The 26807-nt window shown below is 52.4% G+C and overlaps 1 protein-coding gene across 1 annotated transcript; it reads left to right on the forward strand.

Moving 5' to 3' along the window:
* Nucleotides 1–7313: 7313 nt before the first annotated feature.
* Nucleotides 7314–23762, forward strand: Scn4b (sodium voltage-gated channel beta subunit 4). The gene is made up of 5 exons (XM_057768725.1): nucleotides 7314–7826; nucleotides 15925–16097; nucleotides 17264–17492; nucleotides 18960–19089; nucleotides 20133–23762. The coding sequence occupies exons 1-5, from the start codon at nucleotides 7766–7768 to the stop codon at nucleotides 20224–20226; spliced, it is 687 nt and encodes a 228-aa protein (XP_057624708.1). The 5' UTR covers nucleotides 7314–7765; the 3' UTR covers nucleotides 20227–23762.
* Nucleotides 23763–26807: the final 3045 nt, after the last annotated feature.

Consider the following 26807-nt stretch of genomic DNA (forward strand, 5'->3'; position numbering starts at 1 on the left):
GTGGCTGCTGGGAAGTCTCCGTCTGGCAGCCTCTGTCTCATCTGCATTTGTATCATGGTATCTATTTACATAGTGCTGACTAAGCCTTCAGACATTCAAGGACCAGAGAGATGGCTCAGTGGCTAAAGGTACTTTGCTACAAAGTCCAACATCTTCCATGCCTGAGATTTACATGACAGAAGGAGAGACCAACTCCTGCATATAAACACACACACACACACACACACACACACACACACACACACGCTGAAAGTGTAAACAATGTTCAAGACCTGTCTAGCAACATGCTTCCTTAAAGGCTCAGTTTTCAAAGATGAAGTTCAGAGATGAGAAGTCACAGGGTTGGCCGACATCAGAGGCAGAACTAGAGCCCAGGTCTTTCTCCCCAAGCTGACCTGATACCCAAGGACAAGAAGACCTCTTTCCTTCTGAGTCCCATTTCACACTCATCGCCTGACTTGCTTTACATTGGTTTGCATGCCTGTTCTTTTTAGGTTATGGGTCTCCCACCCATCTTGCAGGGGAAGGGTGGCATCCACACACACAGTTAGCTGAGAAGAGAGTGGGACACGGCTTGGTGGGGTGCACACTGGACATCTGGATGTATGACAGCTGGACCAGCTCCAATGAGGTCTCCTGACCTTCACACCTTCATCACTGACACCTCTGGAACTCAGAACATTGCCACTGCTGGGACCTCTACAGGAGGGGCCCTGGTGGCTTTCCTCCTCCTCACCGAGTCTCGTTTGGAATCACTCCAGGTTCTAGCCATTTCTCATACCCAAGGTGCCAGCTACCTCTCAAGGGGGGCTCCAGCCAGCGGGTGAGAGTTCCAGGGACCCAGGAGCAGGGCACCCAGCCTGGGACCCACATCTTGAGTTCTAACATGACATACAGAGGAATCAGCCAAGGACCCTATTCTCCTACAGGACAGAAAAGACCGCAGACTAAGATGAGGGATAAAGGCTGGGGGTGGAGAAGGGAGAACTGAGGGCCCGAGAGCAGATAAATAGGAAGCAGGGAGTAGATGGTATGTTGATGCAGTTTCTCCTTCTCCGGCAATGATGACCTTAAACATCCAAGAGGTGCTACGGAAAGGGACTGAATAGACCCTGGACGCTGAGTTTGGCTGCTTGGAATTCTATGGAAGGGGGCAAAGTCACCTTTATCCTGACTCCAGCTGCCTCTGTTTCTTAATTGTGTCTATAAGCCGTTTATCCCAACAGGCCGAGTGGTCCCCCCACATGGGCACAAAGGCAGAGGGAAGAGGGTACACGTAGCCAGGAAGGGAAGTGTGCATCCCAGCTGTTGGCAAACACAGCAGGGCAGGCTGTGGTCACGAGGGTCAGACTGCTCTCCTTCCGCCCAAGGCAAAACACTAGGCCTGGCTGGCAGAGGCTACTATTGATCCAGTGGAGGTCAGCTGTGCAGGCGACGAATTTCCCGAGGTAATGAGATCTCCACACCGGAAGATTCAAGCACAGCTTGGAGGTGTTGTCAAGAAGGTTCAAGTATTGGGTAGTACCTTTTGGTAGCCTTTAGGACTACTGACAACAATCCTCCCATCCTTATTTTAGGACTCACAAGAGAGAATCAGGATTAACCCTTGCTTGCTGGGAGATAAATAAGACTGATGTCGATCCCTTTGTCATTCTATTTAGCCACGGTCTTCCCTGGGCCTCCTTTGTACCCCACTTTTTACACTGACTTATTTTTTGTTCATTTGCATGTGTGTGTGTGTGTGTGTGTGCATGTGGAGGTCAGAGGGCAACTTGCAGGAGTTGGTTCTCTCCCTCCACCATGTGGATCTTGGGGACTGAACTCAGATTGTCAGGCTTGGCCACAGGCACCCCCGGAGCCCTCTCACCCGCCCTACCTATACTCCCTTGCTCACATCTTCTTCACATGAAGTGGTGGGGGTGGGAGTGTTGGCACAGTCCATGTAGACTGAGAAAAGAGGCTGGAAGACGGGGAGAAATGTGAGACCCGGTACCCTGTGCAGTGTCTTTCCAAAGACAGAGCCAAGTTTAACTTACTTCCTTTGGCCTGCCAGTCAGGGCTGTGGATTCCCCTGTCTTTACAGATAAGACCATACATAGAAGATGAAAGTCCTTGCCCCTCTCCTGGGGGCCTTTCTTTACTTCTTACCTCTCCGGCTCTGCCAGTCTGCCACACCCCTACTGCTGTCCCTCTCCGCTGCAGCTGGTCCTGTTGGTAGGACAAGGGATAGGTTCATGTCCTACCTGACTAGGCTTGAACGACAGTGGGCTAGACCTTAGGGGCAGCCACTATCTATTAAGTAGCTGTCGTGTCTGGCACTGAGCCAGGCGTTCTGTGTCAGTCTAGCTAAGTATAAAGGCGCACCCCAAATGCTCATTCCTTTTGCATGCAGGTGAGGAAACAAAGTTCTGCTGCAGTAGGCATATGTACAAACGAGGCGATAAGGCTAGGAAAGTGCAGAGCTGACTTAAAGACCAGGGCCATGCGAAGCCAAGGCCATCACTTTACATGAGGACAGGGGAGTGACTTTTTGCAGTCCAAAGACTTAGGGGCAGGTGGAGGAAGGGTGAGTGGAGCCGACTCTAAAATGGTCACAGGTGATGTAAGGGTCAAATGGAGCAGGGGCAAAGCTTTCCTAGAGCCCTCTGATGTCCCATTTGGGTCTGGCGCTCTGACTCCCTGGCTCTGTGTGTACAGTGGCGGCCTCTGCTGGCCACCTTCTCCCCACCTTCTCCCCTTGGCCGCTAGCTCCTGTCATCACTACTGCAAGCCTGTGAGCCTCCTTACTCTCCCTGCCTGAGCTCTCTCAGTCCCATGGCTTCTCCTCAGCCTGTCACACTAACTTCCTGAAGCTGCCTTCCACCCAGGGACGGGTTCCAGCCCCCCCATGTGTCCTTTCCACTTCTCTTTTCCCCGTTCCCTCCTCTCCACACTGTCCTTTCTTCCTCCCTGGTATACCTCTTCTCCTTGCTGCCCACCCCCCTTTACATGTCGAGCCTGGCACACTGCACAGTTTGGTATTTTGGTATTTGGTGCCCATTTGAGGGGCAGGACAGGGTCCTGTATCAGAAGCACGTGTAGCCACTTAGTTAATAGGACAGTTTCCTGACAGACAGCAGCTGTAATGGATAACAAACCTTCCCCAAACCTCTGGATCGCACGCCTCGCCTCTTGAGCCCTAATCCTCCACGGATAAGAGAGCAGGGTACTTGGTGACCCAGGGAGCAGAGTTAAACATAGCTCTGGGGTGTTGGCTAGGATGGCTAAGATTCTGCCCAGGGGCTTCAGTTCCCACCCCAGTGTAGTTCCCAAGAAAGAGATGCCCAGGACTCACCCGTCTCTGAGCTGCTCCTAGAAGTGGGCACACACCCCTCTCCAGCTTGGGACTGTCCGGCCAGGAGAGACAAGCTCGGGATGGTTTGACTCCCTCCTCCTTTTGCCCTCTTCCTTCCAATGAGCTCATCCGTCTGGGGCTCCCCATCCCCCTTTGCCCGAGAGGGTGTTTGGACAGAACCTGGCAGAAAGTGAGGAAAGAAGGGATGGAGGGAGTGTCTGCTTACCTGCCTATGCCCTGAACCCCTAGGAAGTGGAGGCAGTGAGAAGAAAGAGAGAACTCCCCTCAAGAAGGGAGACTGTGAGAGTTTAGCTTTCTACCAACTCACTGATGCCCTGGGAGCCCTGAACTGAGGTGGCCATGCAGCATCCTTTGCTGGACTGATCAGCCACGTGCCTGCAGCCTGGTTTGGTGCATGCTGTCTTGTTAACTCTCTCAGCACCTGCCAAACTTCCGTGCATGCCGACGGAGTGGCTGAATGAGGCAGCCACTGAGCCAAGGGAGGGGGTGAGTGGGGAGGGGCTGAACGGTAGACTCAGACACTCTAGAAAGAAGCTCCAGAGCATTGGTCCAGACAGCATCAGCCAAAGCCCCCACTCATCCAAGAGGCAGAAGAACTTGCCAGGCTTTTAACTTTAATGCAGAGTCTGACCCTTGTAGTCGCGCTGAGATGGGGGGGCCCTGTTTACAAGTTGAGAGGAACTGAGGGTAAGCAAGATGCAGAGGCAGCTCTTGGTAGGGATCCAGCGCCTGATGGGAGCCAGAAGGTGAGGGTGCAGGGCGAGCTTCTGCAGAACCCTCAGTCAGTGGTACTGTGCTCACAGTGCCTGCAGTTACCTGCAGTGTCCTGAGAAGAGTGTGCAAAGGCCTCTGGGGGAGGAGGCAGGAGAGGCAGTAGGCAGTGGAAAAGGGCAGTGGGGAGCCCAAGGGGGAGGAAGTGCCCTGCCAGGCTTCTGCAGTTTAGGAAGAATGACTCTTGAAACAGCTCTGGAGACCTCATCCTGTGCCTGATTTCCTTCCCTCTGGCACAGAGTCCTGGCCCACTTGCTGGGAACTGACAGAGGAAGTCTTCTATTCACTGGCCAGGGTCACCTGTAGAAGGTGATCCTGTTGAACAAGTGAGCATCTCCTGGTGTCAGAACCATTCTGACATCTCCATTTCTGTGGTCCTGCCCCCCTCTTCAGTGAATACTCTAGATGCTGCCCTGTTCCAGAAACAGCCCCCCCAGCCCCCCCCCCCCAAACTGTATGCAAGAGGCTTAGGAAAGTGGCTTTTCTGCTGAGTCAGTTGTCTGGTCTGATTGGGGGTGCTCACCTACCTGAATTCCCAAGAAAGCCTCTCCTTCCACTTCAGCCTGGGCCATCTCTGCCAGCTTGAGAAATGGATGATTCTCTGACAGTTGTTTGTCTCTGACCCAACCCATCTCAACATCCCTGCAAACTTCGAGGGGTTTCTGAGCCAAGCCACCCAGACCTGGGTGTGTCACCCATTCCCAAGAATCAGGATGGCCAAGGGCCCCAGTGGGGCTGTGGCACCAGACACCCAGCTTCCCGAAAGGAGCTGCACATTTCATCTGCTCTCCCGTGACTGGAGGCTTCTGATAGAAGGAAGGAGTGACTAGGGTTGGCTTCCTGAAGAGTTTTCCAAGGGTGGGGAGAAGGAATGGACCTTCCACACCCTGTCCCTTGGCCTCCTCAGGAACCTCTTAGCTCTGTTGCTGTACTGGCTTTCTGCAGTGTCTGGAGGGAGGTGCTCTATAAACGTGAAACTCTCTCAGGCCACCACAGCTTAGAGTTTCCCAAGCCCTTGTTCTGCCCCGCCGGGGGCCCTGCTAGTGTTCAGAGAACTGTCAGGTGTGTGAAGTGTAGAAACCAAAGAGCAGAGAGGCAACAATCCTGGATTGAAGGGGATTTTGTAGGTGGCCCTGGCTCATATATACTCCTTCTCTGGCCCACATCTTCGTGCATGGCAGCGGGCAATGACATGGTAAGGGCCCTTTCAGCTAAAGAATCCAGAGATGTGGGGGGAGGGCACTCAGGGGAACTAGTCACCTTCCTCTGCCACCAGGGTCTAAAGATATCTCTGGAGTCCCCCCCCCCGCCCCTTCCCCCCCTCCCCGCGCCCGCCACCATTTTCCAGGCAGGGGTCACTTTCTTTCCTTTTGGCTTTACCTCCTCTCACCTCAGCCTACTGCTCTGAGAAACATGACCCTGCTGTAAAAATAACATGGGCAAAGTGGAACCTGGCCTTGTCTGCAGGGTGGAAGGACTTCCTGGGGTAAGCAAAGGTCAGGCCTCTCCTGGACTTGGCTTTGCCCCTGAGGCCCCAGGCTTCTGTGAACTTGTGTTCTGTGAACTTGATGTGTTGTGTGTTCACCCTGTGTGCCTACTTCTCTGCTAAGCATGTTAGCATGTGTTTATCTCTTCAGGTCTTCACTTCCAGTCCCACTTCTAATGTTGGCAAGGCCTGTGGCAAGATATAAGAACAAAAGGCATATGGGTCTAAATGTAGGTTATAAATCAGGATAATCAGCTAGGCATGGTGACTCATACCTTTAATCCCGGCACTCAGGAGGCAGAGGCAGGTGGTTCTCTGAGTTGGGAGCCCAGCCTAGTCTATGTGGCTGGTCTATAGGGCTACACAGAGAAATCCTGTCTCAAAATAAACAAACAAATAAAAAACAAAACAACAACAACAACAAAATCAAACCCCAACCAAGAAACAAAACAACAGAAACAACACAACAAATCAGGACAGTAAGTTTATCTCCTAACCTCTGCCTTTGACTGCTTTCCTGGATGATCCAGAAGGTCCGGTACAAAACGGGAATTTTCAGACTTTCCCTTAGTTGTCTTGCTTTGGTGGCTGCTTCTTCATCAACAGGAACTCTAGTGCACACACAGGAACCACCCACCTGTTCATCAAGCTTGCCTGAGGGTCTATGGACGCTCCTCATTTCAGAGGACAGACTGGAGAGGAGCTCAATTCAGCCCCCAAACTGTTCAGAACTGAGAGGAGGTGTGTTCCCTGTTACAGTCCCCTGGAGACATGGACCAGCATGAGATTCTCTAAAACTAGGAGCCCAGGGCTGTCCTCTCTGTTATCCTGGGTTGAGGATGATGCTGTTTTTCATGACCTCAGGAGGTAAATATCATGAAGTCACCACCATCCAGCAGAGGAGCGGAGATTTCTCCAGAAAGTTGTGAGCCTTGTTCCGAATTCTCCAGCAGCAAATGCAGGCATTAGAGTTGTTCAACTAACTACCTTAACAACGACAACGACGAGGCTCAAGAAGAAAACAGCAGGGTTCTCCCTGCAGACATTTAACATTCTGCATACAACCTCAAGGGTCTCTTATGGCGCTGAAGCCTACCAGGGACTCCAGTTTTGAAGATGGGTGGCGGGTGTGGTGCTATGCCTGCAGAAGGGAAGGAGGATGTGTTTCCAAGGTTTAACTGATCTCCAGATAGAGATTTGTCCTGAAGGTTTGGGGAGCTGACGGGGGGGGGGGGTCCTTCAGGGGCATCCCTAGTGTTTAGGATTACCGACACTCCCCTCCTCCTCCTGCTCAGCACTAGGGGGAAAGTATGCTCTCTCCAAATGTCTGTCACTAGCCCTCTGACATGCATAGAGTCTGCAGAAATGGGTTAATGGGAGGTGTGCAGGGGCAATTTACAGGTGAATCTCGGTTTTCCACAGCCTAAAAGCCACCCACAGAGCGAACGAGCGGCGTGGCGGGAGGCGACCCGTGCGGGTCCAGGTCTGCACCCGGTAGTCCGCAGCGGGCAAGCCGGCACACGCCCACCGGCTGCGGCAGCGCCCACTGCGGACGTCTTCCCCGCGGTCCCGGGAGAGGCAGCCGCTGCCCTTACTCGTGTTCTCTGAGCGGAACAAAACAGCCTTCCAACAAACCCAAAAGCTCCACCTCTACTCCCCCGTGAACTCTTCTCCTAATTGGCAGCTCGGCGCACGGGATGATGCGGGAGGCTGCGGGCCGGCCCTGCAGTGCCAAACCGCAACATTCCTATCCGACTGGAGAGGGAGAGGGCTGCCCGGGCTGGACCCCACGATCCTGATCCGTCACCGTGAGAAACCGGCGGGGACGCCGCCCCTCCTGCGGCTGGAGCGCTTCCAGAGCAGAGGCGCATCGCAGTGCCGCTCGCCCCGGCGTCCTTCCTCCAGCTCCGGCTCCTCCTCCTCCCCTCCAGCCCCGGCGCCCGCAGCGGGCTGCCAGAGGCGGTCGGGCGCGCCTCCCCCTCTTCGTCCTCCCCCCTCGTCTCGCTCTCTCGCGGCTAACTTTCCCGAGCCCCGACCCGCTGCGCGGAGCACCCCCGCCAGCTGACGGGCCCAGAGCCGACCTCGGGCGGAGAGTGCGGGGGTGCCCACTATCTCATCCCAAGCCCTCGGAGCGCTCCGGAGAGAACAGGACCATGTTCTGGGCTGGGGACCGAGGCAAAACCCTGGCGAGATGGCTGGGCACTGGGCTTTTGGGTAAGACAGCTCCAGCTTTGTCTTTTCTCTCGCCTCTTTCTTACCCCCACCCCACACCGAAGGAGGGGACACTGGAGAAGAGGGGTACCTTAGACAAGGTGGCACCAAATGAGTGGATGGCCGTCTTCCTGCTGGGCGCTTAGCTTTGACACTACGTTCTCTGGGAACCCTGTGCATCCCCCTCCCCCACAGTTATCCTAGCAGAGTTTCCTGCTCCCTCCGGTGCCTTTTGGAGCAGGTCTTGGGGCTGCAGCAAGGGAATCCTTCTAAGTCCTGGAGTTTAGGCATGCTGGCGGAGGGGTCTACTGCCTGGAGTCTGGGGATTCCAGGGGGTTTGCCACTCTCGCTTGGAGCTATTGCCACTCAGCTTGCTTTCCTGGCAGCAGGGATGCACCACTGGGGGACAAGGGTCTTCCATCTTCTGTCTTCTCTGGTGTCACTGTAACTCTGTGTTAAATGCTGGAAGGGCTTGGAAGGAACTAGAGGACCATTCAAAAGCCACCTTTTCAGAAGGGCCTTGTCCCTCTTCCTGTAAAGGGATTCTATGAGTAAGACCTCTTTGGCCTGCCTCTGGCTCTGTGTTTTGGGGAAGCCTTTGTGGAGAGAGGAGTCAGGTCCAGAGGATGCAGAGGGTATAGACTATTATGACTATCTATTAATATTTACATGATGGTTCTGAGTGTCAAACCCCAAGAGATTAGGCAATGGTATTTATTAGTTTAGAATGTAAATCACAGCCTGGCTTCCAACGTGAGCCGGCTCCATCTCTGGGACCTGGGCCTCTTCTTGTTTATATATGTCAGATTTGGTTTGGACAGCTAGCCCCCACCCCGCATTGGGTCAGGTGCATGGTGGAGGTATTTGTGGTGGAAGCAGGGGACAGAGGCCTCTAAGAGAAGCCACTCTTGCACCTGTCAGCCATGTGCAGACCTGTCCTGTGGGTAGGTCTCAGGTGTTAGGGGTGGTGGGGGGCAGCATTCTTTTGTTCCTCAGCTCTGGTTTACTCACCTTCCTGAGGCCGGATGTAAGACACTGGTGCTTTGTCCTGTAAGCATCGGCACAGAAGTTATAAGGGTTTCAGGGTGATTCCTTAAAGTTCAGGGCTCCTCTTCATGGGATGGGTATAGAGTCATTCCATGGGAGTTCCCACTTGGATCATCCTCGGACTCCCCTGTGGCCATGGCAGGGGTGAGGGCACCAAAACCCCAGTCATTAACCCAATCACTGTATGTTGCAGGTCTCCTTATCCTGTGGCTGGTTGGCCAGCATAGTTCCAGGCCTTGTGCTGCTACTAGAATATTCGTAGAACCAGACTTTTGTAGACAACCAAGAGGGCTCTAGGAACTGGGGGTGGGGTGGGGTGAGCGGAGAGCAGGGCAGAGCTCTGGTATGAGCAGACGGGGACTTTGAAAACCACAGCATGAAGCTTTCCAAAAAGCGAGGGAGGTGTGGTCCAGAGAGGGATGGTAATGTGCCTAAGGTACACGGCCAGTTGATGGTCACGTGGGACAGAGTCCAGGCCATCTGGTGAGGGGGAAGGTCAGTGGGGCTTGTATAGGGCTTGGGAACGAGTGAAGCCCTGGGTCCTGGCATGGAAGCTATGGGCTTGATCAGTGCTTAGACCTTTGTTGACACAGCTGGGGAGACTGTTCCAGGAGTCCTCTCCCTCTCTCCGCGTTAACAGTGTCATGGACTGAGCCCCCAGTGGTTTTTGATAACACACAAACTAGCCTTTTCTGAACCTAAGAAGTAGTTCCCAAGGCCTCATCGCTGCAACTGGGTTTATATGGGTTCCAGTCTTTTCCTATGTAACTGGTAGTGTGTCGTTCTGCCCACCCCTTCCTTGCTCCGTGATTTGCTTAATTGCCATGATCTGTCTTTAATTATCACTTGTGAGGGCGCTGTGTTGCACAACCCTCTCTCCCCTGGTATGTATTTATTAGGGCTTGTTTAATGAGCACACAATTAAAGAGAGGGTGTTGAGTCCCATTCAGAGAGAGAAACCAGCAAGGCTAAACTGGGTGATCCTGGGGAAGAGGAGAAGAGGGGCAGGGGTGGTCTGCATCTGGGAAACATGATTAACCCTTGGAATCAACAGAAGGCAGGCTGTGGGGAGCAGGCAATGCTGGGTTCCTAAACCCTATGACTGGCTACCTCCTGGAGGAATTGCCTTTGCCCTGTGGCTGCTCCTTGAGGGGAGGTAGGTACATCCCCATAAGCCCTGGATGTGGTGGACTGACACCACTGCCCAGTGGCCTCTAAGGAAAAGAACAGACCTACTGTTTGGACAAACTTGTTTGTGAAGCTGATTTCCCTGATCCAGGGCCGTCTCAGGGGCATGCTTGTATCCTGGCAAAGCTCCTGGGGGTGGGCAGGAAGCAGGCAGGTAGGTTGCCTAGGGTGAGGGAGCAGAAATCTTTCCTCTGCCATAGGGCTCAGGAGCCTTGCGGGGGCCCAGCCCTTCTTCCCCAGGCCCCAGAGGCCTCTCTCCCAGGAGGGGTCCCTGTCTCACTGCCCTCCACCGACCCACTTTCTTCCTTTAAGCTCTGACTCTGAGCCATTCTCCTTCCCTGGGGCCAGAGAGTCTCTGCTGAGCTTCTGCTTGCTGCAATGCCCCGCAAGTCCTTGGAGCTAAACTTAGAGCAGGCACTATCCTGCTCTCCTTCTGCCCTCTACCCTACCTGGGTGTGACTGATCTCTGGGTATGGGCAAAGCTTATGGAACGTTTCCAACCTGGCATAGACCTTACAATGGGTAGCAATAGCCATCAGGTTCCTGCTGGTGTAAATATTCAATAGGATAGCCATGTGTATGTACATGTGTGTGCAGGTATGTGTGTGGGTGTCATCGATCAGGTGACACAGGTTCTGTCATTTGACCTGGAACTTCTGGATGTGAGCCCAAGACATGCTCCCGTCTCTGCCCTCTTGGTTCTGGAATTACAAACCCATACCACCATACCCTCCCCCCCTTTTTTTTCTTTGACAAGGTTTCAGGTAATTGAACTCATGTTTGCTAGTAAGCACTTTCCTTACTGAGTCAAGCCCACAGCCCTAAATACTTGTCAAAAACTTTGGTACAGCTTGTGAATTTTGAGTCTGTCTGTCTCCCTGGACGAAGTCCCGTTGCAGTGGCAGGAGCTAGGGTCCTCTGAAGATGGCTCCTGAGGGGGCTAAATGACTTAGGAAAAGCCAGGCTGTGAGAATCCACAGGCCTCTGACAGAGGAGATATCACTGGTCCCACAGTGCCAGAAGGGCCAGAAAGAGGCCCAACTGGCAGACATATCCGCACACCCGTGCTGGTATTCCAAAGAGGGAACTTTTGGGCAAAGCAAGAAAGTCCTTTACTTAGGGAAATAGCCACATGGAAATTATCCAAGATGTGTAGAGGGTAAAGAAATAAATCAATGTATGAGTAGCCTGGTGACAGTCTTGGTTGATGATAGTGGTCTTAAAACAAAACAAAACAAAACAAAACAAAACAACAACAACAAAAAAACTAGTGGCGTCCGGGTTATATCCAGTGCTGGTATGGAGACAGCCCTGTCCCCCTCACCCCTTTTAAACAATGTCTTCTACCTGCCTTCTTCTCTCTTCCTGGGGTCCTTGTGTTTTACAGCCCCATATTTTGGCTTCCTACCAAGCTTGGGAGGTAGACAGGTTTACAGCCCTCCCTGCACTGCTCTGGGGTTACGCCTGCAGGATGCAGGACGTGTGGCATCTCTGACTTTGTCAAGGTCAGCAGGCAGACTGGGGCCTGCCTGGGGACTGCTGACCAGTCCATTCTAGCTTTGGCCAACCTGCTTAAGTAGCCCTCCAGGGGCCTGTTAGTGGGTCCTGACCCATGCTCCTCCCCAAGCTCAGCATCATGGGAGTTTGTGCACCGACCTCCTAGACACAGCTGGCAGGACTTCCTCACGCCTGGCTGGGTGGGCAGCGTATTGCAGAAGTAGCCAGGTGTGCCCAGTGTTTCCCAGGTTTCCACCCCGGCAGGGATGCCTCTGTGGAAACCATCTCTACTGTTTTTTTTATCCACTCTAGCCTGGTGAGGATATGACAGTGCTTCACTCAGAGTCCTGAGTGTGTTAGATAGAGTTAAGTCATCCGCATCAGGCAGAAATGCGTGCTATGCAGTGAGCCAGAACTTAAAGAAATAGTGTTCTTCCTTCTGAACTTCTCGTTTGTTCTGTTCTGCTTCTGTCCAGTTAAAGCATTTTCTTAAACCAGGCATGGGGGCACTTGCTTGTAATCCCAGAAACTCAAGAGGTGGAGGTGGATGACAAGTTCAAGGTCGTTCTTGGTGGCAGAGCAAGTTCTAGTCTGGCCTATTTAAGAAGCTTTCTCTAGAGCAAACAAATGATCATGTCCCTTTGATGTGTTCCTATGCTTTGCAATTTCTCATTTGAACTGGAATTAGAGGGAGGAATTTGGTCCTTGAGATGAGTCCCTTGTCATCATCAGGACCTGGTTCCTGGGTTCAGGTGTTAGCTCAGAACCAGAGTCTAGGAATTTCCAGCGAGCTTGCTTCCTCCCTCCTTTCCTCCCTCCCTTCCTTTTTCACAATTCCTTACCACTCCCCATTCCTTTTATTTTTTTGAGACAGAGTCTTCAGCTGCAGTAGAAGCTGCTCTCGGAACCCCAGTGACCCTCCTGCCTCTGCTGAGTGCTGGGAATCCCGGTGCGAGCCATCACATCCAGTTTAGGAAGCTTCTTTTTTCTTTACAACTGTAAGGACATGTTTATGTTTTCATGTGTGACTGCGGGCATGCAGCAGTGCGTACATGGAGGTCAGAGGACACCGTTGATCCTTGCCTTCCACCTCATTTGAGACAGGATCTCTCTGTTGTTTTCTGGCTGTTACACCAGGCTAGCAGGCTCACAACCTTCCAGAACTCCTCCTGTTCCTGTCACTCATCTCCCTGTGCTAACACTGGAATTACTGATGCTTTATACTACACACCGGCTTTTACTTGGGTTCTGGGGATTTGAACTCAGGTCCTCATGCTTACGTGGCAATCACTGTTACTCGCTGAGCTATCTCCCCAGCCCAGAAGTTGCCTTTCTTCAGTGCTTCCTTGTCTTCTGCTCTACATCCTGGTTCTGGGTTTAGGGGACTCTGGGAGGTCCTGAAAGCAGAGCTCTAGGCTCCCATCCTCTTGTGCTGGTTCTAGGCTGGACAGTGACAACTCTGGCTGCTCCTGTTCCTAGACCTCGGGGGAGAGTTGGGGTAGAGGACAGCAGAGATAAAACAAGAACCAGCCTCCCTAGGGAGCACTGAGCCCCATCAGAATGGCTCTTTCAGATGGGGGAAAGCAGATCTGTTTCTGAGCTGCCTACTTACTTTCTGGTTATGTGGCTTTTTATAGGTTCATTTCTTTGAGGCGTTTATTGGGAATAAGAGGTATAACAACTCCGTAGGACAAGGATGAAATGTGCACCCATCCTGTCACACAGTAGGCCCCAAGCGCCAAAGAGGACCTTCACTGTGTGGTTGCTGGGAAAACCACTTCACCTCTCTGAGCCTCAGTTTCATCATTTGTAAAATGAGAACAAGTGTACCTGCCATTTAGTATCCTATTAGAAGTGGGGGTGACTGTGTGGGAGCCCTCTAGCACAGTCATTTTCATTTGTGGTCTGCACCCACACTGTTCCCTGGGAGCTACAGAGAGAGGCCAGCTCTGAAGACTCAGATAGTCAGTAGCTCCAGGGGCCGACCCACAGCTGCCTATGCCTGTCCCCAACTGATTCTAATGCCTCTCAGCATGGAGAGCCATTGCAATCGTTCTCGATGCATTGTATGTGCGTGCATGTGCACACACAGACAGGCACACACACACACACACACACACACACGAGTTGCTGATCAAAGTAATCTAGTAAGAGTTGGAGCCGCAGTGGGCAAATGCACCTATTTTAGGATGTGTGGAGGGGTTTCCTGGCTTTGGGAGCATGAGATGCTGGAACCATTTTCCTCCCTGACCTTAATGGAATCGCCGACTTCTCTAGGCTTAGCTTCCTCTCCAGTGTGATCTATAATCCTAGACATGATGGGGTAGCAGAAGGCTGAAAGGCGCCAGGCACACCATAAATGCTTCATGAATATCTGCTTATTGTCATCACTGGCCATGGCAGGAGTCAGGATTGGGTTCCTGGGCCATAGGGTGCAATTTCTGACTTGGTGAGTGAGTGAGTGAGTGAGTGTGTGTGTGTGTGTGTGTGGCGGGGGTGGGGGGGCGCAGCCAGAAGCAAAGGGGACACAAGGAAGGTGAAGGGACCCTTGAGAGCTGGAGCAGGGCCGCCAGCACTCCTCTGAGCTTCTCTGTTATTCAGGAGCATGGTCATTATCGTGGGCAAAGCAAGAGGAAACTGACTTCGGATGCAGCAGGAGGGAATTAAGTTAGAAACAGAGGGCTTTCCTGAGAATTAAGATAGGAGTGACCGCTCATTTCCCCAGGGGCAAGGAAAGGTGAGGGTTCAGTCGTGGACCTGCTACCCTGAACCGACCTTGAGGGAGTAGTGTTTCCTGGAGGAATGAGTGGAAAGAAGGATTTGATTCTTTAAGAGCCCTCCTAGGAGGGCAATGTCTTCTGGGGCAGAAGGACGTCCTGTGGTGGGGGTGGGGCGGAGGGACATCCTGTGGTGGGGGTGTGTGGGGCAGAGGGGTGTCCTGCGGTGGGGGTGTGGGGGAGGGATGTCCTGAGGTGGGGGTGTGGGGGCAGAGGGACGTCCTGCGGTGGGGGTGGGGCTGAGGGATGTCCTGAGGTGGGGGTGTGTGGGGCAGAGGGGTGTCCTGCGGTGGGGGTATGGGGGCAGAGGGGTATCCTGCGGTGGGGGTGTGTGGGGCAGAGGGGTGTCCTGCGGTGGGGTGTGGGGGCAGAGGGACGTCCTGCGGTGGGAGTGGGGCGGAGGGATGTCCTGAGGTGGGGGGGTGTGGGGCAGAGGGGTGTCCTGCGGTGAGGGTGTAGGGGAGACAGAGGGATGTCCTGAGGTGGGGGTGTGGGGCAGAGGGATGTCCTGCGGTGGGGGGTGGGGCAGAGGGATGTCCTGCGGTAGGGGTGTGGGAGGGGCAGAGGGGTGTCCTGCGGTGAGGGTGTGCGGGGGCAGAGGGTTGTCGTACGGAGGAGGTGTGGGGGACAGAGGGATGTCCTGTGGAGCGTGTGTATGTGCGCGTGTGTGCGTGCGTGCGTCTGTGTTGGGGGGTGGCAGAGTGTGGAAGGTGTGTGCGAGTTAGGGGAATGTCCTGTGGAGGGTGTTGGGACGCCGCGGGGTTGTCATTGTGGTTTCTTAGGTTCAGGGTGCGGAGAGTGGCTGCCGGGTGATGAGGAGGACCCGCGCTTCCCGGAATCAGGAGGGGTCTGCCCCTGCTGCATGCCCTCAGTAGGTTCGATGACCCCCACAGAGTTGCGCTCTGCCTGCTCCATCCTGCGTCCTCGCGCTAGCGTCTGTGTCCACCCGCGGCCACGTTTCCGTCATAGCGGGCCGGTCGTCGCCCTTCTCTCTTCGGGATCCCCTTGCGTGGTCGGAGCACTGGACTCACTAGTCAAGCAATTTCCACCCCTAAAGTGTCTTTCGGCTCCTAATTCCAGTGCGGGGACTGCGGCGGTCACGCCTTTCCACCTGACGACGTTCTGATCCTCACCCGCAACTCCCAAATGCCACCAGGGGTGCGCTCCGATCTAGAGAAGGCTTCCCATCGCCCCCCACCCAACCCCCACCCCACACCTTGCAGGTGAAGGGAGTTCCAGAGCTGTGCTTACTTGCCTCCCGACCCATGTGAAGGGGTAGAGTCACAGGTTCCAGGACAGGGGAAGAAAAAAAACAAAATTCCACCAGACCCTCCTTTTCTTGGGTTGGGGTGACCCCTCGTGGTCATTTTGAGTACCACAGGGCCACTAAGATTCAGAATTCAGTGCTAATCAGGCCAAGATGATATTGAAATGCGTGGCCCAGGCCGTGTAGATATTCTATAGAGAACCACCTTCCCTTCTGAGGAGGCCAAAGACCTCTTTGCCTGGCAAAGCCATTCCACCCTGCCTGAGAGTGCCCTTAAAGAACTTCCCGTGAGGTTGTATTAAGGGAGGCTGTGTCCCTTGTACAGGTCTCTTCCTGCTCCCTGTGTCCTGGTCGTTGGAAGTGTCTGTGGGAAAGGCCACCACCATCTACGCTATCAATGGCTCAGCGATCCTGCTGCCTTGCACCTTCTCCAGCTGTTTTGGCTTCGAGAATCTCTACTTCAGGTGGTCCTACAATAGCACCGATACGTACAAGATCGTAAGTGGGGTGCTCATGTCCTCCCCTGCCTGTTTCTCAAGGGGAGATGCCTTCAAGCCCAGGGTCCAGTCCCTTCTGGGATAAACTCCACCATGACGATCCCAAGAACCCACCATTTGTTGCCCTTTCTCTCAGAGTCCAGGCAGGAGGATTGTTCCCATGGTGATGCAAGAATTTGGGGTCTGTTGGTAATTTTGGCTAGACTTTGTTGTCCTGTCCTGAGGAAATCTTGCCACTTGTATATTTGCAGAGAAATTAAAAGTTTAGCAATCAGGAGAAAGAAACTGTTGGCTGAGGGCAGTGTTTGGAAGGACGGGAAAGGGAGCCAGAGAGGGTGAGCCAATCACAGATGTGGATGGAGTTCTTCGCAGTCTGGCAGGGGTTCTTCTCCCAGAGTAATGGGGAAGCCCCAAGAGTGCAGCCCTAGAGGGTGCTGATGGAGAGAGCTGTGGCATCAATCCAGGTCCTGATTGAAAGAGAAGATTCAGTGAGGTAGAGGGTACAGTGTAAGTGAAGGCTGGGTGGGACCTCCAGAGAGAAGTGAGTGTGTGTGTGTGTGTGTGTGCGCGTGCGTGCATGCATGTGCGTGTGTGTGCATGTGTGAGAGTGTTGTGTGAGTATATGTGTGTGTGTGAGAGTGAGTGTGTGTGCATGTGTGAGAGTGTGAGTGTATTGTGTGCGTGTGTGTGCGTGCGTGTACATGCATATGCATGTGTGTGAGTGTGTGTGCATGCATGTGCATATGTGTGCATGTGAGAGTGTGTGAGTGTGTGTATGTGTGCATGCATGTGCGTGTGTGCATGTGTGAGTGTGTGTGAGTATATGTATGTGAGTGTGTATGTGTGCATGCATGTGTGTGCGTGCGTGTGTGTGCATGTGAGAGTGTGTGTGAGTGTGTGTGTGCGTGGGCACACACATGTGTGCTATTTGCAGAGGCACTGTGTGTGTGGGGAGGACTTTTATGAAAACAGCAGCCGTGCACTGTTTTTCAGGGAGTCCTTGAGGACACAGGTTTAGTTTGAAGTAGGCAGAATTCAGGTCAGGCAGAGCTATAGCCGCTGCAGAGAGAACGAAGGAAGACGAAGGGTCTTTCTGGGCATGGACAGGGTTGGCGCTCAAGGGAGGCCGCTGTGACTTTCGACAACTCTGATCTTTTCCTGCGCCAGCTGATAGACGGCATTGTGAAGAACGAGAAGTCTGACCCCAAGGTGAGGACGAAGGACGATGACCGCATTACCCTGGAGGGCTCCACCAAGGAGAAGATGAACAACATCTCCATCCTGCTGAGTGACCTGGACTTCAGTGACACCGGCAAATATACCTGCTTCGTGAGGAACCCCAAAGAGAAGGACCTGAACAACTCTGCCACCATCTTCCTCCAAGTGGTTGATAAGTGTATGTAGTGGGGAGGGTGGTAGGGTAGGAAGGACTTGGGGTGCCCATCTCAGGATAGCATTGAAATGGCAAAGTAGGCCACGCTGGCGATTTCTTTCTCTTTACACTTGCAAGAGTTACTGGAGTTACATATGGAAGCTAGAAAAAGTTGGCTGTGGATGGGTGGGAATAGCACTGAGTATCTTTGAGCCTTGATTTCTAGACCATAGAATGGACACATGGCTGCCTTCTGCCAGGGTGACTGTGAAGGCCAGGGGAGCTAGCTGGGAGTGTTTGGTGGCATTAGGCTCTCTGCATGTGGGTGGTCTTTGCTCCTTTGTGTACAGCATTAGCAAGTGTTGGATGGCTGTGAGGTGTTGTAAAGGATGCTACGACTGGCATGCAGAATTCTTCTTTGTGGAGTGTGTAGTTCAGAGTAAGACAAGCAGATAGACAACCCCAAGCAGACAGCAGTGGTACAGATGCTTCCCAAAGAGATAGAATGAGGTGTGGTCCTTCCCCCACGGAACTGGATACAGGTATTCCAATTAAGCAGTGAAGGTATTGAAGACAAGAGCCAGGTAGCCACATGCCTCTACTCCATGGAGGTGGTCAGAGAAACAAAAGGGGATAAATAGGTGAGAAGTTAGGTTGGGCACCTTGCAGCTGAGGATGCTGGAAGACAATGCCTTCTGCATGTCCCCCCCTCCCCCCATGGCCAAATCAAGAAACCCTGGAGATGGGACAGCAGGAGTTGAACTTGGGTTCTTCCAAGGGCAGAGCCTGAGGTCATCGAGGCAGTCTTTCCTGAGTCTGGGGTTACATCTGCAAATAGTGTCACCTCTTCTATAGGTTTAGATTCCTGTCACTCTGCTCTGTGCTTGGCCTTTGCAGGAGGAGAAGGGAAGGGGCCAGGCACTGATAGAGTGTGGGTGCCAGGCTCTAAGTTAGAGTTCTAGTTTTAGCTCTATGGCTCTTCCCAGGTGGCTCTTGTCTCTGTATAGAGTTTTTCAGTCATCCTTTCAAATGGTGGAGGTGATTCAGAGTGCCGAGGGTCCAGGGTGAGCAGGATGGAAGCTTTGCTCCTTTGACCCCTACCTAAGGGAGTAACACAATCAAACCAGGAGCACGTGCTGTGTAGATAAGATAAAGCCACAGGGGAAGCCGAAGGGGTTCACAGGTGTCTAGGGAGGCTCTGCTGGGAAAGGTGACAGTGGGGATGTCTGAAGACAGTGGGAGAGGAAGCAGAGATGGCTGAGAAATAAGTTTGTGACTTGTAACTGGGATCTGTGGGTCTGACTTAACCCCTAACTTGTGTGTGGGTGTGTGGGAAGAGCTACTGGGAAGGGTGCAGGGAAGAGGCCCTCTGGTGTGTGTGCTTAGCTGGATTGGTTCACCAGAGAGGGCCAGGACCTGGAGGCGGGGCTCCGGTTTTGGATTGTGTGTGGTGACTTTACATGATCCTCCGCCCACTCTTCCCACTTCCAGTGGAAGAAGTGGACAATACGGTGACGCTCATCATCCTGGCTGTGGTGGGCGGGGTCATTGGACTCCTGGTCTGCATTCTGCTGCTGAAGAAGCTCATCACCTTCATCCTCAAGAAGACCCGAGAAAAGAAGTGAGCTGACTCCCCATTACTCCAGTGCTCCATCAGCCTGGTGCCCTCTCCCGTGGCCCTCGCCCTCCACCTCCATCCACCCCTGCCGGTGGCAGTGTCTCCACTCCTTCTGATGCCACTGCTGTCCTTTGCTGTCCCTATAGCCCTTGCTTCAACTCTCTCTCAACCTCTCTCCGCTGGCCCTTCCCTCTCCAGCCCTCCCCCCATCCCATCAGCCTTTTTCTTCTCCCCCCCCATCCCATCAGTCTTTCTCTTCCCATTTGTACCACCTGCCCTAAAGTTCACCATAAGATTTAGGAAGTCTACTTCTTTTCCGAGTTATACTTCTCATTTTGGCTCTCTTTTATCAGAGAGAATGTGAATTCATGTATAGAAACCCTAGAATGGAAAGACTTTTTTAGGGAGATGAAAAATTTGGAGAATTCAAATGGGAGAGGCAGAAACAAGGTCTGACACATGAACACAGTAGCTCATGCCTGTAATCCCAGTAGTTGAGAGTCAGGCTTAGAAGGAATCTTTTGAGTTCAAGGCCAGCCTAGTCTATATTTTGAGGCCCTGTTTCAAAAGCCAAAGCCAAATTAAACTAAACTGTTAAAATCTGAAATGATGACATGGCCTCCCAGGAAGCCCTGGAGTAAGTTCAGTTATAAACATAGACATCTAGGGTCAGGGATGTAGCTAAGTAGTGTTGTTCTTGCTAAATGTGTGAGGTCTTGGGTTCACTATATTTTTTTCTGGAAGGAGGAGGAAGATGGGCAGGTATAGAGGCTGTGAGCCCAGGCCCAGAATTTTCTGGAACAGTGTCAGGCTAGCTTTAAAGCAGCAGGTGAGGAATCTTGCAACCAGAGCAAGGAAAAGGCATTAGGAAACTGTTCTAGGGAAGATGGGTGATGAGGTGGGCTGCCCTGGGACAGAATAAAAAGAAAAGGCCAGGGGAGGGAGGGCGCAGGGCTGGGTGCGGGGAGCAGGGTGCAGGGAGCCACCGCCTACCCCTAATCCGGCCTGCCTCTCACCCGTGTCCCCTCTCTCCCTCTCCTCTCCAGGAAGGAGTGTCTTGTGAGTTCCTCTGGGAATGACAACACAGAGAACGGGCTTCCTGGCTCCAAGGCAGAAGAGAAGCCACCCACAAAAGTGTGAGGCCCTGCTCGGGCCAAGCAGTGCAGGAGCCTCACTTTCTGATGGTGACACGGACGCCCGGGTTCTGTCTGTAGACGCCCACTGAGATGTGTGCTGCTTGGCCCAAACTGTAGTCTCTCTGAGCAGAAGGACCTGATCCTGTCCTGTCCAGCCTGCGCTTCCATTCTCCCCCAGCCAGGGCTTCCCAGGGCAGGGAGTCTAGGGGAGGAAGCCTATAGGAGGTCGAAGAAAGGGAAAGGCAGGGCTGGAGTGGTATGGAAAGGTTGGTCCCTGGCACCTGGGAAAATGGGGTCCCCTTTAGACTTCCCACCTCTGTGAACCCTCACTTTCCCCTCACTTTTCCAACTTACCCTTCACCAGGAAATAGGGGTGACCAAAAGGCTGCTCCCAAAGCTGGGGTTCAGAGATGAGCACTTGAGATGCTGGGAATGTGCTAGAACTCTAGGGTGGAGTCTGCTGGAGGTGGGGTCAGTTCAGAGATGTTGGCTGGGCTTTGAAGGATATCAGGCTTCCAGAAATTCCTTCAGAGACCTCTCTTCCCCGCCCCAGAAGACCTGCACACACCGTCCTGGCTCCTTGTCCAGCCTTCTGCTCTGAATCTGTAGGACCCCCACCCCCAGGTCGGCTGGGATGCCCTGAACTTCAAGTGTCCCAGTCTACAGCAGCTGAGGAGACTTGTGGGGAGGCCCTCCCTCCATCCTCCCTGGAGCACTGGGATGCTATATGCATCTTTTCTCGCTTTGCTTTTCGGGTTTCAGAGGTGGGAGAACAGAGTCTCCACCCTCCCTGCCTTTGGAATGTCTATCCCAACCCTACAGGACTGACAACCCTTATCCTTGGCATGGCAGGACCATGCCACCCTGGCACTCGCGGAGCTCAGTTTTCCCCACTTCTGCCCTTCTCTTGAAACAGCTGATGTTGCCACCTTACTTGAGGAATAGTTTCCTAGGAGCTTCTATCCTATCCCTTTGCTCCTCCTATGTCCCTCCAGCATGTCTGGCCTTTTCCTGCCCCCAGATCCATCCTTCCCCAGCCCTGGGTCTGCCTTTGCCTCAGGGACCCTTGTTTCCAGAGAAGGCCCTTGGCTTTTCCAGCTGCTTTCTGCCCAGCTGGGTCAGCTCCTCTCTCAGCCTGAGGTTGAGGAGGAGCAGAGAGTGGTTCTTATGCCCCCTCTCTCCTTCCTGCAGAGCCGGTTTGCACACCACTTGAACGTGGGGCTAGATTGTGCCTTAGCTCCCTGAGTCCCGGTTCTTACCCCATTTTCCTTTGGCTCACACTCCCTGACTTAATTCCACAGTCTGGTGTGACAATGGTGGGGTTCCCCAGCTCCCCTCCCCAAGGTCATGAGGGAGGCCATGCAGCTGGAGCTGTGTTAACAATGGCCCTTTGGCTGGTGGCAGTCTGGAAGACACCTGTGGGGTGTCTCGTCCTTGTTCTTGATGTGAAGATGGGTCGCTATATGAGGTGTGATAACAGGGGTACCTCCAACTCCCTCATCAGGTTTATGATACTCTTGGGTCCTCAGAAGATGAAGACCATTCCTCTTTCTAGGGAGTATATAAGGCCTGCTGCAGGCTCTGCCCAGGAGTAGCTGAAGGCTTACCCCAAAGTGGAAGTGGGAGTCTAAGGAGCAATATGGCCTGTAGGGGGCCTGAGGCTATGGCTCACGTCTCTTGCCCAAGCCCAGGAACTCACAGGTCCTTACCTCCTCTCTTCCTGTCCTTTACATGGAACCCATTGTGGGCTGGGGTAAAGGCTGCCCTTCTCCCGCTTTTTATTTCATTTGAGACAGAGTCTCAGGTAGCCCAGGCTGGCCTCCAACTTCCTACATAGCCAAGGCTGGCCTTGAACTCCCGACCTTCTGCCTCCACCACCCTAGTGCTGGGATGATGGGCGTGATTCCACACCCTGCTCAGAGCAACCTGGCTTTGAGAGCAAACATGGCACCCGAGCCTGCAGCCAGCCATTCAGGAAACTTCCAGCTGCCTTTCTTCCCCAACACAGGAAGAGGCCAAGTGCTGTGGGCAGTTCTTGAGAGGAAGCTGAGGCATGTCACCCCGCCCCTCTTCCCACACTGTCGGCTTACAGGCAATCCTTGCAGCTTCTCCCGTCTACCCAGAGGGTGAAGTCGTACCTACCTCACAGGACTGTTGTGAGGCTTGGCGATTGGTTTTGTTTTGTTCTTGCTTGGTTTGGAAAGGCATTGGGAAACAAGGCTTTTAACTGGAGAGAGTGTTCCACGGCTGTCCTGCCCGCATCCCTGTAACCCACATACGCCTCACACTCTTCCTCTTCCCTTTGTAACCATAGGAACCGTAACTCTGACTGATGCTTAAAGTATCTTGTCCATGGCATTTTTTTAAAAAATGAAGATGACTGGGACTATGGGGGTAGTTTTTTATTGTTGTTATCCCAATGCCTATGATACTATTGGCGTTTAATGGATAGGGATTAAGAGCACAAAACTTAGTCCTCTTAACAGAGAATGTCCGGTCCTCGTGCTAGCTTCATGCCTGTCCAGACATTGCCACGGACTGCATTACAATGTATACTCGCAAAGCCATTTCCCCCAGCCAGACCCTCGTGCAGGCAAGTTTTCATAGTGATCTCAGGGCTGCTAAGGGTGCTCCCCGCACCACTGGGCTACAGAACCTCTTATACAGTTGACTTCGGGAAACCTGGGCCCATGCAGTTGTGCTGACAGTGATGTCAGTGAGACCAAAGATGAAGCACAAGTCCCTCATCCTTGACCTCTGAGTAGACATCTGCCTTGGAGGGCCCAGATCCCTCTGTGGAGAAACTGAGCAGAAGGCAACTGGAACCAACCCGCAGTGCCGAAGGGCCCGAGAGCAGGACAGACAAGGGAGCAGAATGTCACACCTCTGGCTCACCAGCTTTTGTGGAGTCTGGGAGACAAGAGCATCCTTTAAACGGTGGGACTCGAAGGTGCTCTGGTGTGAAGTGGGTGTGGCAGGGTGTGCCCGAAGAGGGTGCACTGTGCACGCAAAGAGCGATGTGAAAAGGGGAGGGGCTCTGTCTTTTCATCAGCCTGAGCTGGAGACTGAGGAAGGGTAAGAGACAGAAATGAACAGCCACACTCCTGGATTCCACTGGGTGACTCCACGGACAGACAACGGCCATTGGGGGGCTGGGGCAGGGATGCCAAGAAGAAGGATTTGTGGGGAAATACTCTAGCTTGCTGCACTTTATTTTGTCCCGGATTGGAGTCCCTGCTCTCCCTCCTCCCACCGGATATGCAGTACTTTGACTATCTTATGCATGGTTTACTCCTCTGGCTTGGATGGCTGTACCCATAGTCAGTTTTCCTATATACCTTTATAGATCAAACAGGAGAGTGATGGGCGTGAGAGCCTCAGGTCCACGGGGCCTCTGGGAGGCCCTGATGTGCACACGCTCACCACTGACTTGTGTTTAAGCACAGACTGAATGCGATTAGGTTGTCTTGTCTCTACAACATATTTTGCACTGTAGGATTGAATTTAGCTTTGCTTTGGATGAAATAAAAATTATTTTTTAATAAATTGGGACTTGAGCTTTTTACTTTGGGTTGCTCGGGAGTTGAACTCCAGCTTCATTTTCCACACTGACAAGTTTACTTTCTCTGACCTTTTGTCCACTTGTGTTGAAAATGTCACTGGTTCAGGTGAGATAGTACATGTCAAACGCCTCAGGGTTTCTGACACATTCGAGACATTTGTGTTGTTTTAATTCTGGTCCTTTAAAAAGCGGGTCCTTTCACACAGGAATTAATGCTAGACTGTGTGAGCCAATGCCCTTAGAAACAACTCTGGAGTCACGAGATAACATCCATCTGAAGGAGATTTTTACCTGACTATGAAGCTAAACCGGGAGTGGAGATCCTGAAGAGGGGATGTTGCTAACATGTTGGTCCTGCAAGCATAAGAAGCCCACTTAGAGTCCCAGAACACTCATCAACAAAAGACGCCAGGAGTGGTGGTGTGCTCTTACAATCACAGCGCCCGAGAGTTAGAGACAAGTAGACCCCTGGGGCTCACTGTCGAGTCAGAGTGGTCTACCTGGTGAGCTCTATGCCAGTGAGAGACCCTGTGTAGGAAAAACCAGATGGCACCCGAGGAACTACACAGGTTTGTCCTCTGGCCTCCACATGTGTACTTGCGTCCACAAACACATGTGCATCTGCACACACATGTACTTACATGTATGCACGTATGCACACAGGATTAACCATCATGAGAGTACCTGTCTGGTATGTGCAAGGCCCAGGTTCGAGCCCCATCCAACCCAAAGAAGTTAACTGTCACAACTGTTATGGTTTAGATAGAAAATGTCACCATAAATGTAATTGGGTGCAATGTTGGCGGGGGGGGGGGATATTTTGTGAAGGAACTTGATCATGAGGGCTCTGACCCCATCAATGGATTAATACCTTTATAGGTTCGTGGTTTAATGGAATTATTGGAAGGGGGTGGAAACCAGGAGGTGAGGCCCAGAGAAGGCAGGCCAGTGGAGATGTGTCCTTGAAGGCCATATCTCATCTTTGACTCTTCTCTCCCTTCCTGGCCGCCATGATGCATGCAGCTTTCCTATCATGCCCTTCTATGGTGATGTTTCTACCTTGCCATGGGCCTAAGAGGAAGAGAACTAGCCAGTTATGGCCTGAAGTCTCCCAGCACCCTGAGCCAAAGGAAATCTTTCTTTCCTTAAGCTGATGGGCTCAAATATTTTTATTACTGTAGCAAGAACTGAGCAACACAGTCAACCACCAGTGAGATGTCCCGTATAAGCCAGCTCAGCTCTCTGTGTCTCAGATTCCTTGCCTGTCAAGAGGGAGAAGTTATGTCTATTTTGTGAGGAAGCTGTGAGATGGTGAACAGGGCAACATGTAAGAAGCACTTCAAAAACTGCAAAGAGTTGACTTTAGAAATCTAAGGAATTTTGGAGCCAGGGGACAACTCCACAGGTGTCCAATAAGAGCCTAAAGCTAAGGTCCTGTTGAGACCACGCCAGCCAGAGGGAGGCAAGCGGAGACGAGGCAGTGGCTGAACTTCCACCTCTTGCTCCTGGTCGGGAGGGGCTGTCAGCTGTATGAGGCAGAGCTGGGAGAGTAGGGGTTCATGTCAGAAAGTGACATGTTGGTTGCTGTGGCTATGACAGTTGTCCAAAACCAAAGCTCATGGTCTCACCTCATTCTGAGGTGTTCATCCCCAATGTTCCCCACTCACCCAGTCCTCTATGACAAAATATTCAACTCTACCACGACACATATTTTTCTCTCATTAACTCCCTAACTGCTCCCCCTGCCCCTTTAGCAAATCCCCTCAGCTCTATGCCAGAACACATTATAGACTTAGCTTCCTTTGGCTTTACCAATCTTACAGCCAGAGCCTAGGCAGCAGCCTTTCTGTGTTCCTCCTCGTCTCCTCCGAATGCCCACATATTGCCATTCTAGTTGTGGATAATGTGAATGAGCCTTTTCTGGTCCCGTGCCAGTTCCCCTGAAATCCTCTAATTTGAAGTTGCTTCATACATGCTGCCTCGTGTAATCTTCATGGGATTCTCATGATACCGACACAACTACCCCCATCTTACTGGCGATGGAGGTGAGGGAGTCGAGGCACAGAGGGCTGAGCTGTCTTCTCAAGTTGGTTTTTCAGCTTCAGGAATCCTTTACAGGTAGCCAAGGACTCCGACTGGTCCCTTCTAGATCTATGGAGCTCTCTTTCCATGATGCTCTCTCATGGCTATCTGCCTGCTGAACCTTCTCTGCTTTGGTTTTGCTGACCTCCAGTGCTACCTCTGAGGTAGTTTAGATGAGAATGGCCCCCATAGGCTTGTGTGTTTGAATACTTGGTCCCTGGCTTGTGGAACTGTTTGGGAAGGATTAGGAAGTGTGGCCTTGTTGGAGGTAGTGTGTCAGTGGGGGTGGGCTTTGAGGTTTCAAAAGCCCAAGCTATTCCCAGGCAGCTCTTTCTGCCTCCAACTTTTGGATCAAGACATAAGATTTCAACTATTGCTCTAGTACATGCCTGCCTGCAGCCATGCTCCCTGCCATGATAGTCATAGACTCACCCTCTGAAATGATAAACCCTAATAAACGATTTCTTCTCTAAGTTATGGTGCTTTGTCATAGTGACTGGAAAGTGATGAAGACAGAAGTTCTTCTCATTTCCAGGAGGCTGTGGGAATCAGCTGTGTGCCACAGGACGCTCCCTGCACATGCCAATTGGAAAGCCCCCTCCCTCTGTTTCTCCTCTCTCAGGCCTCACTGACTTAGGTTGTCCCGCTTCCTGTGTGTTAAAGGTGTTCTCACCTAGTGTTTTGGTTGCTTCAGGTGGGGAAGTAGAGCCAGTCCCTTCCTGTCACTCTGCTCTTGTTGGAAGAAACTCACAAAAATGTACATTCTTGTAAGGACTCATTCGAGATGTGTTTAGACATTTTATTTTGTTTTCATTCAAAGCAAGATGTAACATAAATGTCTTTGGACTGGTAAGTAGATGTAAATGTGTTGTCTTGTGTTTCTCTAACAAAACACCAGATGCTGACTGCTAGAGAAAGAAGAGTTTTATTTAGCTCACAGT

This window comes from Chionomys nivalis, chromosome 4 (genome assembly GCF_950005125.1).
Source record: "Chionomys nivalis chromosome 4, mChiNiv1.1, whole genome shotgun sequence".
Classification (NCBI taxonomy): domain Eukaryota; kingdom Metazoa; phylum Chordata; class Mammalia; order Rodentia; family Cricetidae; genus Chionomys; species Chionomys nivalis.

Excerpts from the sequence above, each read along its gene's own strand:
- Scn4b (XM_057768725.1), top strand. The coding sequence starts at position 7,766 with ATGTTCTGGGCTGGGGACCGAGGCAAAACCCTGGCGAGATGGCTGGGC. Across the intron at positions 7,827-15,924 it reads GCTGGGCACTGGGCTTTTGG|GTCTCTTCCTGCTCCCTGTG; the intron begins GTAAGACAGCTC and ends TCCCTTGTACAG. Across the intron at positions 17,493-18,959 it reads CCTCCAAGTGGTTGATAAGT|TGGAAGAAGTGGACAATACG; the intron begins GTATGTAGTGGG and ends TCCCACTTCCAG.